Source organism: Panulirus ornatus, chromosome 3 (genome assembly GCF_036320965.1).
Source record: "Panulirus ornatus isolate Po-2019 chromosome 3, ASM3632096v1, whole genome shotgun sequence".
NCBI classification, from domain to species: Eukaryota; Metazoa; Arthropoda; class Malacostraca; order Decapoda; family Palinuridae; genus Panulirus; species Panulirus ornatus.
In genome coordinates, this window is record NC_092226.1 from 12,685,413 (window position 1) to 12,702,146 (window position 16,734).

Consider the following 16,734-nt stretch of genomic DNA (forward strand, 5'->3'; position numbering starts at 1 on the left):
CAATATGCCACTACACCATCATTTCAGTGGCAAGTACATATGACACACAAGACAGAGCAACACTACGATAAACTTCATATACAACTTTTGAGAATAGGTTTTACATAATTCTTACATGCCATAAGTTTATATAATTATACAACTAATGCCACACAAAATGTCATCTTTACAGTATAAGCTATTGATAAATTTCTCAGATATACACATCAGCTATGAGAGGTTTCACAAATGACAGTGAACAGTAAATAATGATAAAATATGCATCAGTTGAAAGAAAATTGAAAGAGAAAATGATATGCAATTCAAATGTACAAGAGAAGGGATGGAGAAGGAAATAATAGGAAGAAAGGAGTACTTATGATGAGATTTCACTTTAAGGCTGAGCTGGTAAATAACACTTAATACATATGCCATTATTTTTAACAATGTAGTTACTTTCTCCTTTCTTATCACTGAATAACTGTCTATCTTGGGATAATCACTATTTGTCCAATCTTCTCTTAAAGGTTTCTTTTCTTAATCCTTGCAGCTTTTTTATTTCATTTAGTAAAATATTAATCTCCTCATCTTTCTTGCCAGGTTTTGTACTGGCATATTTCTCAGTACCTTTTTGATATATTTCAAGAGATATTTATAAATATAACGACTCTGTTTCTTCCATATTGTGAATGTTTTTGTTGTTGTACATTTTCTTCAATTCCTCTAACTGATATAATTTATGTAACTCTTCTTATTTCTGTTTGTGTGTAGTATCTGCACTCCCTCCTTATAAATAAATTTCATCTTTTGCTGATGACTATACAACACAGTTGTACTCAATATCATGAATGTAAACAATGAATAAAGGCAAGGAAACAAAATGGAATGTCTGAATTACAAAGGCATAAATCTAATAAGTATACCTGATAAGATGAGTGGAAGATCAGTTACTGAGCTTAAGTGAACCAGTGGATGGGTCAGGTGGTAGAGTTCCCCATTGCACAAAGGAGTATGTAGAAAAACAGGTTTCTCACTACTTGCGAGAACAAAGATAGGTACTTTATGTCTAATGGCACAGTAGTCCCAAAAGCAATGTATGGATGCAAGTCATGAACAAAAGTACAAAAGAATACTAGAAATGAAATGCCTAACAACAATACAAAAAGGAATTCAAAAAGCAACAGACCACTGGGTCAATGCAAGGCTATTTGTGATAGTGGAAGATATCAGGAACTCACAGGTTAGTGTGGTAAAAACAGAAGGCATACAGACAATTCTAAGAGAAAAACCTGCAAACAATTAAGGAGGCACAAATAATGTTAGTTGTGAACCAGCAATATAGCTATGAAGTTTCTTCTTAGATGTACCAAAAGTCAAGCTTTGACCCACTCTAGGTGGTAAATCATTCCATATGTTAACAATCCTGTTAAAGGAAAAGTACTTTGCCTCATCTAAGGTAAAACATTTGTCAATAAGTTCGTATCCATTAACTATGAAAGACACCAACGAATAAAGTCTTAAATAGCTTATTAGATCAAGATTATCAACACCTTTGATAAATCTGAATTCCCTGTACTAGATCATTTCTTAACCTTCTCTTTTCTAAGCAATAGGGATTCAAGTCCTTCATTCAGCTCTCTAAAGATTTGTTTCTTAATCAGGCAATCATCTTCATAACTCAACATTGTACCCTATTCTGTCTGTCATTTTTCAAGGGTGACCAAAACTGAGCAAAATATTCAAAATGGGGATTCACCAATGAATTGTAATAAGAAAGGATGATTTCCTTTGATTTGCATTTGCAACCCCCTCCTATGAATTCAAGAATGTTTAGTCCTTTTTACTGCTTCTATGCACTGCTAACTTGGATTTAGATAAACCAGGTATTTTTACACCTAAGTGTTTCCCTCATTCACCTTCTGCAGTTCATCACAATTCATTCTGTAGCTCACCTTTTCATGTTCACTATCAATATTTAAAACTTTGTGCTTATTGACATTAAATTTACTTTGCCACCAATGAAACCAATACATCAGTTTCTCTATGTAAGCTGAACCTGTCAATGTTCAAGTTCATTTGCAGATTTACTTCCCATCAAAAATGTCAGCCATGAAGTCTGATACCTTATAAAATGCAGCCCATTATCAGTACCATTAATATATATGAGAAAAAGAATACCATTCCCAAGACTGATCCTAGTGGCACACCCATTATTATGTCTAACTATTCTAGGGCATGACAATCAATCGTAATTATAGCCAATCATCATCATTATCCACTCATTCATTATCCCATAAAGCTGATGACTCACAAAGCTCAAATAATAAAAAGTATATATGTTACACATATAAAGCAAATACTGATTTCTATCTTCAAACAATGGTTTTAAACTGGATCAGTAAACTTTGGATCACATGAAGCAAGAAGTTAATGGTAAGCAATCTGAAGTTTGTTGCAGATAAATATGACATAATTCTGTCATCTGAATGGAATTAAACCTACTATAAGGATCCTATTGCTATACTAACTGATATAAGAGGGCAAGGTCAAGATAGATTGATCGTTGTTTACAAAGCTGCTCTATGCGAGTCAATATAGTCTAAATGTTGTTCACAATGCTGCTCTATATGAAAAACACTATTACACCAATCCTTCACCTAAAGGATTCCTTAACATATGTTATTCACACACCTTCTCCTTGCCTCGCTTTTCTGCCGCCTCTATTGCAGCACAACGATCTAGTCTCTCAGCTTCCAATGCTGCATCTTTTCTCTTCATTTCCAACCGCAACAAAGATATCTGTCAAAAAGAAGTAACTTTGTGGACACAAAGACAAACCTTTTTGGTGATGGTTCACAACAGTCTTCAGATACATTATTCTTGCTCCTATTCCATTATTTGATAGTTGGCAATATTTTTCAAACTTTAATAAACTACCAATAAGCATAAAGTTCAATTTTAAACTGGTCAAAAGAACTAAACTCACTAGTTAATGAAAATATTGTCTTCTAACTTTGACATTTCAAATATAATTCATCCTAATATATAATATTTCTAACCTCTCCTTGCTTTAATATGACTTCTTCCTCAAACTTAGCTTTTTCTTCTTGTATCTTTTTCAGTAATTCCGATGCATTCTCATCACTCCCCAATCTTCTCGTAGTGTTAGAGGGCTGACCACACACTTTGGCACTGCTGACACTTCCTCCATTTCCTTTCATTGGGATAGAATTATACACCTTCCCTAAGCCATGCACTGGTTTCCCCATTGTTGATGGAACTTTTTGTGAACAATTACTTGGAATGGAAAAGTCAGTAAATCTGCTGCTATAGCTATTTTTTGATGCATTAATTTGTTCACCACATGTTTTTGAACTTTTGATCTTGTTATGAATAGGCCTGGAATCCTTGAGGGATGATCTAGTAAATGGCTCAGGGATATTGTGAGTCTGGTTTTTGGTATGGAGGTAGTTGCCGCTGGATATATTGTTGCCAGACTTAGTACCAGCAGTTTCACAATAATGGCTGTTCTTTTGAGTAATGGTCTCATCCTGATTTTGCATAATTTGTGAGCACATCTGTGTTGCAAGAACCATACATTCATCCATTGCATTTTCATCAAGCTCCTCCCATTCATCATCATCCATTACGTCTTGTTTCAGCTTTCTGGAAGAAAATTCATCATGTATTTCTCATAGTTTCACAACTGAAAAGATCATTCTATACACACTATACAAGTGAAAAGATTATTTTGATAAATCTAAAAGTTACAAGAATGAAACAGCTTATGAAGCATAAAAGAATTAATTTTTCACTGTAACACAACCCAAGCGTGGCTTGAATTGGTGAATATGCATCTAGAACAATGACATAACTACATGAGTTATAAAATAACTTCTAGGGATGAAATAACCGCTAAGGCAGTATGCCATCCATATCATTAGGTTTGTGCCACCTGTTTTACCAGACTTGACATCAATACCTATCTATCTATCTAACATCTCTAATGCCAATTCCATCATCATGGGATGGATGAAGTGCAAACATGTCACCCAGCTTACTTATAAATACCCTTACATTTATTATGCTAAGGTGAAATTGCTTCCACACAACTAAATTGCTTCTTGTTTTTCACTTCTCACTCTAAATTGATTAGAAAGGCAAATCTATTGTCTCACAACCACAAATTTCCATAACTGCCGTTATTCATTTCTAACTACACTTCTTTAACATTCTTAAAGATTTCCTACAGCACCCTGTCATGTGCCTTTCCTCATAAAATTAGCAGGCTAAAAGCCTCAAGTCCAATACATCCAGTTCACAGCTTTTATTCTATACTGTATAATAGCTCTGCACCTGTAACAATCCATTTCATCCCCACTCCTTACTTTGTCCCCAAAACCTGATCCACTAAAGAAACCTAACTACTGTATTTATGTCCATACTTAAGCAACAGCATCATCATGGAAAATTTATTTCAAAACCTGGTATATGAAGAATCTGACAACTTTCCTTCTGGTAATGCTTCATAATATAACATGTCTAACTTTGCTGCTAACCTCTTCTAAAGTTTGAACCTGAAATATTTAAGACTTTCTAAGACTACTGAACAAAATTCATTCCATTTTAGTGGAGCTATATTTCATTATACTCTGTAACACAGCAAAAACTTTCTTATCTTTGCACTGATATGTGCCAATCCAGCTTACTGAAAATTGCCTCCAGTACTTGCGGTGGTATCAAGTTCTTGTATTCTACGTCTCTTGAGGGGCTGCTCTCCATGAAAACCAGAAAGTGATGGGAACTCTGATCCATCTGGCCTGCGGTGCATTATATTCTACATTCACAACTGAAAAACATAATTCTTTTCAGAACAAAATATCAACTTATCATAAAACTTATGTATCCCTCACCATACAGAATACATGAACTCTTGAAAAAAAACTGCAAAGTTCTGTAAGCAGGAGCAACTTTCCAAAAGATTTCCATTACGTAATTGGAGATGTGTTCCTGACAAAAAACTTGGCCCAAAGACATAATAAAAGTGCTTTGAAATACAAAATAATTTTTGAAGTATACAGCCACTCTTCATATATCCATGGCACTACCTCACTAATGTGGGAAGTGGAAAATGATGAATAGGTTAGAAAAAAGTGACATATACCTTGATTCACAGACAAACAGGGGGAAGGGGTGTCTGTTAATGCAGAAAGTCTGTTGAAGAGTAGTTGAAGAAGAAAAGTTTTTAGTGAAACTAAAGAGATACACATTTGGGTGATACTTACAAGAAAGGAGTGCAAACGAGAGGAAGATGTATAAGAGAAAGCAGCAGGAGATCAAGAGGAAGGTGCAGGGGTGAAAAAGAGGGCAAACAGGAGATGGAGTGAGAGAGTATCATTAAACTTTAGGGAGAATAAAAAGATGTTTTAGGAGGAGGTAAATCATTTTTAAACTATTTCTAATCAATGTACTGTATTTTTATTTGTCTGGTCCATTAATTCCTAAATGCATTATATCAGGGTATGTAACTTCGAGGGTTTACTGTGCTCATATATATGTGTATGTATGTATATATATATATATTTATATCTATATTTATTTACTTATTTTGCTTTGTCACTGTCTCCCGCATTAGCGAGGTAGCGCAAGGAAACAGACGAAAGAATGGCCCAACCCACCCACATACACATGTATATACACACACGTCCACACACGCAAATATACATACCCATACATCTCAATGTACACATATATATACACACACAGACACATACATATATACCCATGCACACAATTCACACTGTCTGCCTTTATTCATTCCCATCGCCACCTCGCCACACATGGAATACCATCCCCCTCCCCCTCATGTGTGCAAGGTAGCGCTAGGAAAAGACAACAAAGGCCCCATTCGTTCGCACTCAGTCTCTAGCTGTCATGCAATAATGCCCGAAACCACAGCTCCCTTTCCACATCCAGGCCCCACACAACTTTCCAAGGTTTACCCCAGACACTTCACATGCCCTGATTCAATCCACTGACAGCACTTCAACCCCAGTATACCACATCGATCCAATTCACTCTATTCCTTGCCCGCCTTTCACCCTCCTGCATGTTCAGGCCCCGATCACTCAAAATCTTTTTCACTCCATCTTTCCACCTCCAATTTGGTCTCCCACTTCTCCTCGTTCCCTCCACCTCTTACACATATATCCTCTTGGTCAATCTTTCCTCACTCATTCTCTCCATGTGCCCAAACCATTTCAAAACACCCTCTTCTGCTCTCTCAACCACACTCTTTTTATTACCACACATCTCTCTTACCCTATTATTACTTACTCGATCAAACCACCTCACACCACATGTTGTCCTCAAACATCTCATTTCCAGCACATCCACCCTCCTGCGCATAACTCTATCCATATCCCACCCCTCGCAACCATACAACATTGTTGGAACCACTATTCCTTCAAACATACCCATTTTTGCTTTCTGTGTGTCAGAGGAAGAGGGAATGAGGAGAAGCAAGAGACCAAATTGGAGGTGGAAGGATGGAGTGAAAAAGATTTTGAGTGATCAGGGGCCGAACATACAGGAGGGTGAAAGGCGTGCAAGGAATAGTGCGAACTGGAACGATGTGGTATACCAAGGTCAACGTGCTGTCAATGGATTGAACCATGGAATGTGAAGCGTCTGGGGTAAACACAGAAAGTTTTGTGGGGCCTGGATGTGGAAAGGGAACTGTGGTTTTGGTGCATTACACATGACATCTAGAGGTTGAGTGTGAACGAATGTGGCCTTTTTTGTCTTTTCCTAGTGCTACCTCATGTGCATGTGCACAGGAGGGGGGGTGGTGCTATTTCATGTGTGGTGGGGTAGCAACAGAAATGGATGAAGGCAGCAAGTATGAATATGTACATGTGTATATATATGTATATGTCTGTGTATGTGTATGTAGGTATACGTTGAAATTTATAGGTATGTATATGTGTGTGTGTGTGGGCATTTATGTATATACATGTGTATGTGGGTGGGTTGGGCCATTCTTTTGTCTATTTCCTTGTGCTAACTTGCTAACACTGGATATGGCAATTAAGTATAATAAAATAAGTAAATATAAATATTCGTTATTCCTGGGGATAGGGGAGAAAGAATACTTACTACACATTCCCTGCGTGTCATAGAAGGCAACTAAAGGGGATGGGAGTGAGGGGCTAAAAACCCTCCCCTTCTTGTATTTTAACTTTCTAAAAGAGGAAACAGGAGTCATGCGGGGAGTGCTCATCCTCCTTGAAGGCTCAGATTGGGGTGTCTAAATGCGTGTGGATGTAACCAAGATGAGAAAAAAGGAGAGATAGGTAGTATGTTTCAGGAAAGGAACCTGGATGTTTTGGCACTAAGTGAAACGAAGCTCAAGGGTAAAGGGGAAGAGTGGTTTGGGAATGCCCTGGGAGCAAAGTCAGGAGTTGGTGAGAGGACAAGAGCAAAGGAAGGAGTAGCACTACTCCTGAAGCAGGAGTTGCGGGAGTATATGATAGAGTGTAAGAAAGTAAACTCTAGATTGATAAGGGTAAAAGCTGAAAGTGGAGGGAGAGAGATGGGTGATTATTGGTGCCAATGCACCTGGTCATGAGAAGAAAGATCATGAGAGGCAAATGTTTCGGGAGCAGCTGAGTGAGTGCGTTAGCAGCTTTGATGCACGACACCGGGATATAGTGATGGGTGATTCGAATGCAAAGGTGAGTAATGTGGCACTTGAGTGTATGATTAGTGTGCATGGGGTGTTCAGTGTTGTAAATGGAAATGGTGAAGAGCTTGTAGATTTGTGAGCTGAAAAAGGACTGGTGATTGGAAATACCTGGTTTAAAAAGAGAGATATTTATAAGTATGCAGGAGGGTGAAAGGTGTGCAAGGAATAGAATGCATTGGAACGATGTGGTATACCAGGGTCAATGTGCTGTCAATGGATTGAACCAGGGCATGTGGAGCGCCTGGGGTAAACCATGGAAAGTTCTGTGGGGCCTGGATGTGGAAAGGGAGCTGTGGTTTCGGTGCATTATACATGACAGCTAGACTGAGTGTGAACGAATGTGGCCTTTGTTGTTTTTTCCTAGCGCTACCTCGCATGCATGCAGGGGAAGGGGGGTTGTCATTTCATGTGTGGCGGGGTGGCGACGGGAGTGAATAAAGGCAGCAAGTATGAATTATGTACATATGTATATGTCTGTGTATGTATATATATGTATAAGTTGAAATGTATAGGTATGTATATATGCGTGTGTGGACGTGTATGTATATACATGTGTATGTGGGTGGGTTGGGCCATTCTTTCGTCTGTTTCCTTGGCTACCTCGCTAATGCAGGAGACAGTGACAAAGGATAACGAAATAAATAAATAATTGTATGTAAGTAGGAGAGATGGCCAGACAGTGTTATTGGATTATGTGTTAATTGACAGGCACATGAAAGAGAGACTTTTGGATGTTAATGTGCTGAGAGGGGCAACTAGAGGGATGTCTGATCATTATCTTGTGGAAGTGAAGGTGAGATATGTGCAGGTTTTCAGAAAAGAAGAGGGTGGTGAGAGTAAATGAGCTTGGAAAGGAGACATGTGTGAGGAAGTACCAGGAGAGATTGAGTGCAGAATGGAAAAAGGTGAGAGCAAATGAGGTAAGGGGAATGGAGGAGGAATGGGATGTATTTAGGGAAGCTGTGATGGCTTGTGCAAAAGATGCCTGTGGCATGAGAAAGGTGGGAGGTGGCCAGATTAGAAAGGGTAGTGAGTGGTGGGATGAAGAAGTAAGATTGTTAGTGAAAGAGAGGAGAGAGGCATTTGCACGATTTTTGCAGGGAAATAGTGCAAATGATTGTGAGGTGTATACAAGAAAGAGGCAAGAGGACAAGAGAAAGGTGCAAGAGGTGAAAAAGAGGGCAAATGAGAGTTGGGGTGAGAGAGTATCATTAAATTTTAGGGAGATAAAAAGATGTTTTGGAAGGAGGTAAATAAAGTGCGTAAGACAAAAGACCAAATGGGAACATCGGTGAAGGGGGGCTAATGGGTACGTAATAACAAGTAGTGGTGAAGTGAGAGGGGGATGGAATAAGCATTTTGAAGGTCTGTTGAATGTGTTTGATGATGGAGTGGCAGATATAGGGTGTTTTGGTCGAGGTGGTGTGCGAAGTGAGAGGGTCAGGAAGAATGATTTGGTAAACAGAGAAGAGGTAGTAAAAACTTTGCCGAAGATGAAAGCCGGCAAGGCAGAGGGTTTGGATGGTATTGCAGTGAAATCTATTAAAAAAGGGGGTGACTGTGTTGTTGACTGGTTGGTGAGGATATTCATTGCATGTATGGTTCATGGTGAAGTGCCTGAGGATTGGCAGAGTGCATGCATAGCGCAAAGGCAAAGGCAAGTACAAAGGCAAAGGGGATAAAGGTGAGTGCTAAAATTACAGAAGTATAAGTTTGTTGAGTGTTCCTGGGAAATTACATGGGAGGGTATTGATTGAGAGGGTGAAGGCAAGTACAGAGCATCAGACCAGGGAAGAGCAGTATGGTGTCAGAAGTGGTAGAGGATGTGTGGATCAGATGTTTGCATTGAAGAATGTATGTGAGAAATACTTAGAAAAACAAATGGATTTGTATGTAGGATCTATAGATCTGGAGAAGGCATATGATAGAGTTGATAGAGATGCTCTGTGGAAGGTAGGTATTAAGAGTATATGGTGTGGGAGGTAAGTTGCTAGAAGCAGTGAAAAGTTTTTATCGAGGATGTAAGGCATGTGTACGAGTAAGAAGAGAGGAAAGTGATTGGTTCCAAGTGAATGTCGGTTTGCGGCAGGGGTGCGTGATATCTCCATGGTTGTTCAATTTGTTTATGGATGGGGTTGTTAGGGAAGTGAATGCAAGAGTTTTGGAGAGAGGGGCAAGTATGCAGTCTGTTGTGGATGAGAGGGCTTGGGAAGTGAGTCAGTTGTTGTTTGCTGCACTGGTGGCTGATTCGGGTGAGAAACTACAGAAGTTTGTGACTGAGTTTGGTAAAGTGTGTGAAAGAAGAAAGCTGAGATTAAATGTAAATAAGAGCATCGTTATCAGGTGCAGTAGGGTTGAGGGACAAGACAATTGGGAGGTAAGTTTGAATGGAGAAAAACTGGAGGAAGTGAAGTGTTTTAGATATCTGGGAGTGGATTTGGCAGCAGATGGAAGCATGGAAGTGAGTCACAGGGTGGAAGAGGGGACAAAGGTTTTCTCAGAGCGTTGAAGAATGTGTGGAAGGCTAGAGTATTATCTCGAAGAGCAAAAATGGGTGTTTGAAGGAATTGTGGTTCCAACAATGTTATATGGTTGTGAGGCATGGGATATAGATAGGGTTGTGCACAGGAGGGTGGATGTGTTGGAAATGATGTCTCCATGGTTGTTTAATTTGTTTATGGATGGGGTTGTTAGGGAGGTAAATGCAAGAGTCCTGGAAAGAGGGGCAAGTATGAAGTCTGTTGGGGATGAGAGAGCTTGGGAAGTGAGTCAGTTGTTGTTCGCTGATGATACAGCGCTGGTGGCTGATTCATGTGAGAAACTGCAGAAGCTGGTGACTGAGTTTGGTAAAGTGTGTGGAAGAAGAAAGTTAAGAGTAAATGTGAATAAGAGCAAGGTTATTAGGTACAGTAGGGGTGAGGGTCAAGTCAATTGGGAGGTGAGTTTGAATGGAGAAAAACTGGAGGAAGTGAAGTGTTTTAGATATCTGGGAGTGGATCTGTCAGCGGATGGAACCATGGAAGCGGAAGTGGATCATAGGGTGGGGGAGGGGGCGAAAATTTTGGGAGCCTTGAAAAATGTGTGGAAGTCGAGAACATTATCTCGGAAAGCAAAAATGGGTATGTTTGAAGGAATAGTGGTACCAACAATGTTGTATGGTTGCGAGGCGTGGGCTATGGATAGAGATGTGCGCAGGAGGATGGATGTGCTGGAAATGAGATGTTTGAGGAAAATGTGTGGTGTGAGGTGGTTTGATCGAGTAAGTAACGTAAGGGTAAGAGAGATGTGTGGAAATAAAAAGAGCGTGGTTGAGAGAGCAGAAGAGGGTGTTTTGAAATGGTTTGGGCACATGGAGAGAATGAGTGAGGAAAGATTGACCAAGAGGATATATGTGTCGGAGGTGGAGGGAACGAGGAGAAGAGGGAGACCAAATTGGAGGTGGAAAGATGGAGTGAAAAAGATTTTGTGTGATCGGGGCCTGAACATGCAGGAGGGTGAAAGGAGGGCAAGGAATAGAGTGAATTGGAGCAATGTGGTATACAGGGGTTGACGTGCTGTCAGTGGATTGAATCAAGGCATGTGAAGCGTCTGGGGTAAACCATGGAAAGCTGTGTAGGTATGTATATTTGCGTGTGTGGACGTGTGTATGTACATGTGTATGGGGGGGGGGGGGTTGGGCCATTTCTTTCGTCTGTTTCCTTGCGCTACCTCGCAAACGCGGGAGACAGCGACAAAGTATAAAAAAATATATATATATATATATATATATATGTTTGCTTTGAAGAATGTATGTGAGAAATACTTAGAAAAGCAAATGGATTTGTATGTAGCATTTATGGATCTGGAGAAGGCATATGATAGAGTTGATAGAGATGCTCTGTGGAAGGTATTAAGAATATATGGTGTGGGAGGAAAGTTGTTAGAAGCAGTGAAAAGTTTTTATCGAGGATGTAAGGCATGTGTACGTGTAGGAAGAGAGGAAAGTGATTGGTTCTCAGTGAATGTAGGTTTGCGGCAGGGGTGTGTGATGTCTCCATGGTTGTTTAATTTGTTTATGGATGGGGTTGTTAGGGAGGTGAATGCAAGAGTTTTGGAAAGAGGGGCAAGTATGAAGTCTGTTGGGGATGAGAGAGCTTGGGAAGTGAGTCAGTTGTTGTTCGCTGATGATACAGCGCTGGTGGCTGATTCATGTGAGAAACTGCAGAAGCTGGTGACTGAGTTTGGTAATGTGTGTGAAAGAAGAAAGTTAAGAGTAAATGTGAATAAGAGCAAGGTTATTAGGTACAGTAGGGTTGAGGGTCAAGTCAATTGGGAGGTGAGTTTGAATGGAGAAAACTGGAGGAAGTGAAGTGTTATAGATATCTGGGAGTGGATCTGGCAGCGGATGGAACCATGGAAGCGGAAGTGGATCATAGGGTGGGGGAGGGGGCGAAAATTCTGGGAGCCTTGAAGAATGTGTGGAAGTCGAGAACATTATCTCGGAAAGCAAAAGTGGGTATGTTTGAAGGAATAGTGGTTCCAACAATGTTGTATGGTTGCGAGGCGTGGGCTATGGATAGAGTTGTGCGCAGGAGGATGGATGTGCTGGAAATGAGATGTTTGAGGACAATATGTGGTGTGAGGTGGTTTGATCGAGTAAGTAATGTAAGGGTAAGAGAGATGTGTGGAAATAAAAAGAGCGTGGTTGAGAGAGCAGAAGAGGGTGTTTTGAAATGGTTCGGGCATATGGAGAGAATGAGTGAGGAAAGATTGACCAAGAGAATATATGTGTCGGAGGTGGAGGGAACGAGGAGAAGAGGGAGACCAAATTGGAGGTGGAAAGATGGAGTGAAAAAGATTTTGTGTGATCGGGGCCTGAACATGCAGGAGGGTGAAAGGAGGGCAAGGAACAGAGTGAATTGGAGCGATGTGGTATACCGGGGTTGACGTGCTGGCAGTGGATTGAATCAAGGCATGTGAAGCGTCTGGGGTAAACCATGGAAAGCTGTGTAGGTATGTATATTTTACGTGTGTGGACGTATGTATATACATGTGTATGGGGGTGGGTTGGGCCATTTATTTCGTCTGTTTCCTTGCGCTACCTCGCAAACGCAGGAGACAGCAACAAAGAAAAAAAAAAAAAAAATATATATATATATATATATATATATATATATATATATATATATATATATATATATATATATATATTTTTATATTTATTATACTTTGTCGCTGTCTCCCGCGTTTGCGAGGTAGTGCAAGGAAACAGACGAAAGAAATGGCCCAACCCCCCCCCCATACACATGTATATACATACGTCCACACACACAAATATACATACCTACACAGCTTTCCATGGTTTACCCCAGACGCTTCACATGCCTTGATTCAATCCACTGACAGCACGTCAACCCCGGTATACCACATCACTCCAATTCACTCTATTCCTTGCCCTCCTTTCACCCTCCTGCATGTTCAGGCCCCGATCACACAAAATCTTTTTCACTCCATCCTTCCACCTCCAATTTGGTCTCCCTCTTCTCCTTGTTCCCTCCACCTCCGACACATATATCCTCTTGGTCAATCTTTCCTCACTCATCCTCTCCATGTGCCCAAACCACTTCAAAACACCCTCTTCTGCTCTCTCAACCACGCTCTTTTTATTTCCACACATCTCTCTTACCCTTACGTTACTCACTCGATCAAACCACCTCACACCACACATTGTCCTCAAACATCTCATTTCCAGCACATCCATCCTCCTGCGCACAACTCTATCCATAGCCCACGCCTCGCAACCATACAACATTGTTGGAACCACTATTCCTTCAAACATACCCATTTTTGCTTTCCGAGATAATGTTCTCGACTTCCACACATTCTTCAAGGCCCCCAGAATTTTCGCCCCCTCCCCCACCCTATGATCCACTTCCGCTTCCATGGTTCCATCCGCTGCCAGATCCACTCCCAGATATCTAAAACACTTCACTTCCTCCAGTTTTTCTCCATTCAAACTCACCTCCCAATTGACTTGACCCTCAACCCTACTGTACCTAATAACCTTGCTCTTATTCACATTTACTCTTAACTATATATATATATTTTTTTTTCTTCCATACATATTAGCTATTTCCCGCATTAGCAAGGCAATGCTAAAAACAGAGGACTGAGCCTTTGAGGAAATATCCTCACTTGGCCCCCTTCTCTGTTCCTTCTTTTGGAAAATCAAAATCAGAAGGGTAGGATTTCCAGTCCCCCGCTCCCTCCCCTTTTAGTCACCTTCTATGACAAAATTAATGAGAGAGTTAAGGGTAAAACTGGAAGGTCCATGGTATTCAGCAGTGTGAATGGAAATGCAAAACAGGTGGTCACTGGGAATACATGGTTTAAAAAGGGGCATACATAAGTATCATATGTGAGTAGGAGAGAAGGTTAGTAAGATTTACTGGATTACATACTAATTGACAAGAATGTAAAACAAGGACATTTGGATGTGAATGTGCTGTAAAAGACAAATAATGGGATGTCTAATCATTACCTTGGGGAGGCAAGGGTGCAGGTGTTCAGAGGTTTTCAGAATTGAAAAGTTATGGGTGATAAGAGTGACATAGACTTACATAGACGAAAGTACGTAAACTTGGTAAAGACACTTGTAAGAACAAATACCAGGAGAAACTGAGTGCAGAATGACAAAAGGTGAGAGCAAATGAAACTATGGAAGTGGGTGAGGAATGGGAGGTATTTAGGAAAGCAATGATGATGTGACATATGTAAGGTAGGAAGTGGGCAGGTCAGAAAAAGTAGTGAGTGGTGGTATAACAAAGTGGCTTGTGAAAGAGAAAAGAGTGGTATAAGGGCAGAACTTACAAGGAAAGAGTGCAAATTATTGGGAGATTTATAAGAGAAAGTTGCAAGAGGTACAGGGTTGAAAAGAGGGCAAATGAGAGTTGGGCTGAGGAAGTAACAGTAATAATAAGGTGCTCTGAAAGGAGCTAATCATTAGCAGGTGAACTCTAATAATGCCCTGAAGTCCTATGATAAACATCATTTAATTTTTTCTACAGCTGTGCAGATATATGGATTATTTCTGAAATTTTTCTACAATAGACGATGTTTTAGTGCCCAAATACTCTTTATCCAAGTTAACCAGGAATTTTCTACTTTAGGCATGCATCCTATTACCTCTGGCTAATGTGTCATTGTATTCTGGAATGCTTATGTCCTATCTCTGAAATACAATAACAGATGTGAAGCCTAAATTTCAGCATTACATCTTACTGAGTGTTATAAATATCAAAAAGTAATATATGAGGGAAAATGTGGGGTTAATGAATATGAAAGTATACAATACTCTTGCAAAAATTCAACAGAACTTATAAGAACTTAACATAATTTTCCTAAAACTTAAAATTTACCCTAAATTCAGTATGCTACTCAAAATATACCAGTCACACCCATAAATGAGAACTATACAAATGGCATTGGATGTCCACAACAGAAGACACTGGAAACAGCAATCCACACCACCAGACCAATCTATAGTAGTATATCTTTACAATATGTCCTCACACACATGACGTCTTTCCACATGCTCCTCAGTGCACCTAAAACCTTAGCCCTTTCATCCATCCTATGCTAACTATGCTTCCATAGTTCCATCCACTGCCATTTCCACTCCCACATATCTGTAACAGTCTACAATATATATATATATATATATATATATATATATATATATATATATATATAACTGCCCAGCAGTGCCCAACAATGTCCTAAACTTTATATTTATGACACCAACTATCAACTGTATCTTACCTGACCATCAATAGCTATTTTCATAAGTGACCGTCATGTGACTATAATGCTCAGTATTGTGCCGTCATTGACCTCCCATGAAACATAATAACAGTGTCCGTTCAACTTCATAGGGTTCCCGCCCTAGTGTGTTTACACACAACAGCTGATCACGCAGCATAAGTTGCCCAACATGACGGAACTTTCTCCTCAATAAGAAATAATGTCGTTATCATTGAATCAATTATGCAAAATAAAATTCATTTCAAATAATTCATAATCATGTGTACATTCACCGTACCGATAATAATATTCATTTGGCATCAAATTACATGGAAAGGCTACGAGCGTACATGTTCAACCCAATCCGTTTGGTTCAATTTCACTTCAGTTCTTCAATGTATGTCGTTACGCTGATTATAATGCAATTCTGATAAACCATGGTGGGATATCCCGCATTTACTGATGGATTATGACGAGCAAGGAGGCATGTCACTGCTTATCAAGATTATACTCATTTTTGTAATATTCATCACTGATTTAAAGTCTTGCTACCCACTGATTTCTCCTATGGTGTTTTACTAGATAATATAATCCATAATAACTGCACATAAAACAGGTAGAGATAAGATGAAGATGAGAGGTCAGGTTCATGGCCAGAAATGGGAATGGGTTTTTTATGATACTAATATAACTCAAAGTTAGATATGGTGAGGATGAAAATACTAAGAACAATAGTGAGATTTATATGAAGAGCTATAAATGGATTTAGATTCTTCAGCAAAATTTTTAAAAAAGCCATCATGTAAAGACAGGCTTTAGAACATATTGGCCAAAGGATTCACAATTTTGATAATAATCCTTATTTCCTTTATCTTTTAAAAGGATTATCTTTCCTTAGGACAACGTTATAACAAAATCTTAAAATGATTTGGGAGGAGCAATGTGTTAAGTGGGCCTTAACAAAGCCGAAAGAATATTCATCTATATTGGATATTCCAAGCTAAGTAAAAATAAAGTCTCTAAACCTATTGAAATTCAACGTAAAATGTTATTCCCTCTTCACTTCTTGACACCCAATCCTGTGTCCATATGGTCGCTTGATAGAAGGGAAGATTTTCATTTATTAGAAACTACGGCAATAAAAAAAAAGAAGCTTTTAGAAGATAAAACCAAGTTAAAGTAAACGTCAGCTTTCGAAAAGTGTAATACAAACATTATAGTTTAAT

General features: G+C 39.4%; 1 protein-coding gene across 2 annotated transcripts in view; it reads right to left on the reverse strand.

Annotated features, from left to right (window-relative positions):
- The window catches only part of LOC139760554 (uncharacterized), a 59,880-nt gene extending 44,197 nt beyond the window's left edge, over positions 1-15,683 (reverse strand). For both annotated transcript variants that reach the window (XM_071683900.1, XM_071683890.1), the window contains exons 1-4: positions 15,527-15,683; positions 4,689-4,828; positions 3,039-3,645; positions 2,671-2,778 (exon numbers count right to left, since the gene is read on the reverse strand). In XM_071683900.1, the coding sequence (XP_071540001.1) occupies positions 2,671-2,778; positions 3,039-3,645; positions 4,689-4,810 (837 nt within the window). In that variant the 5' untranslated portion in view covers positions 4,811-4,828; positions 15,527-15,683. The remainder of the gene's footprint in view (positions 1-2,670; positions 2,779-3,038; positions 3,646-4,688; positions 4,829-15,526) is intronic.
- Positions 15,684-16,734: the final 1,051 nt, after the last annotated feature.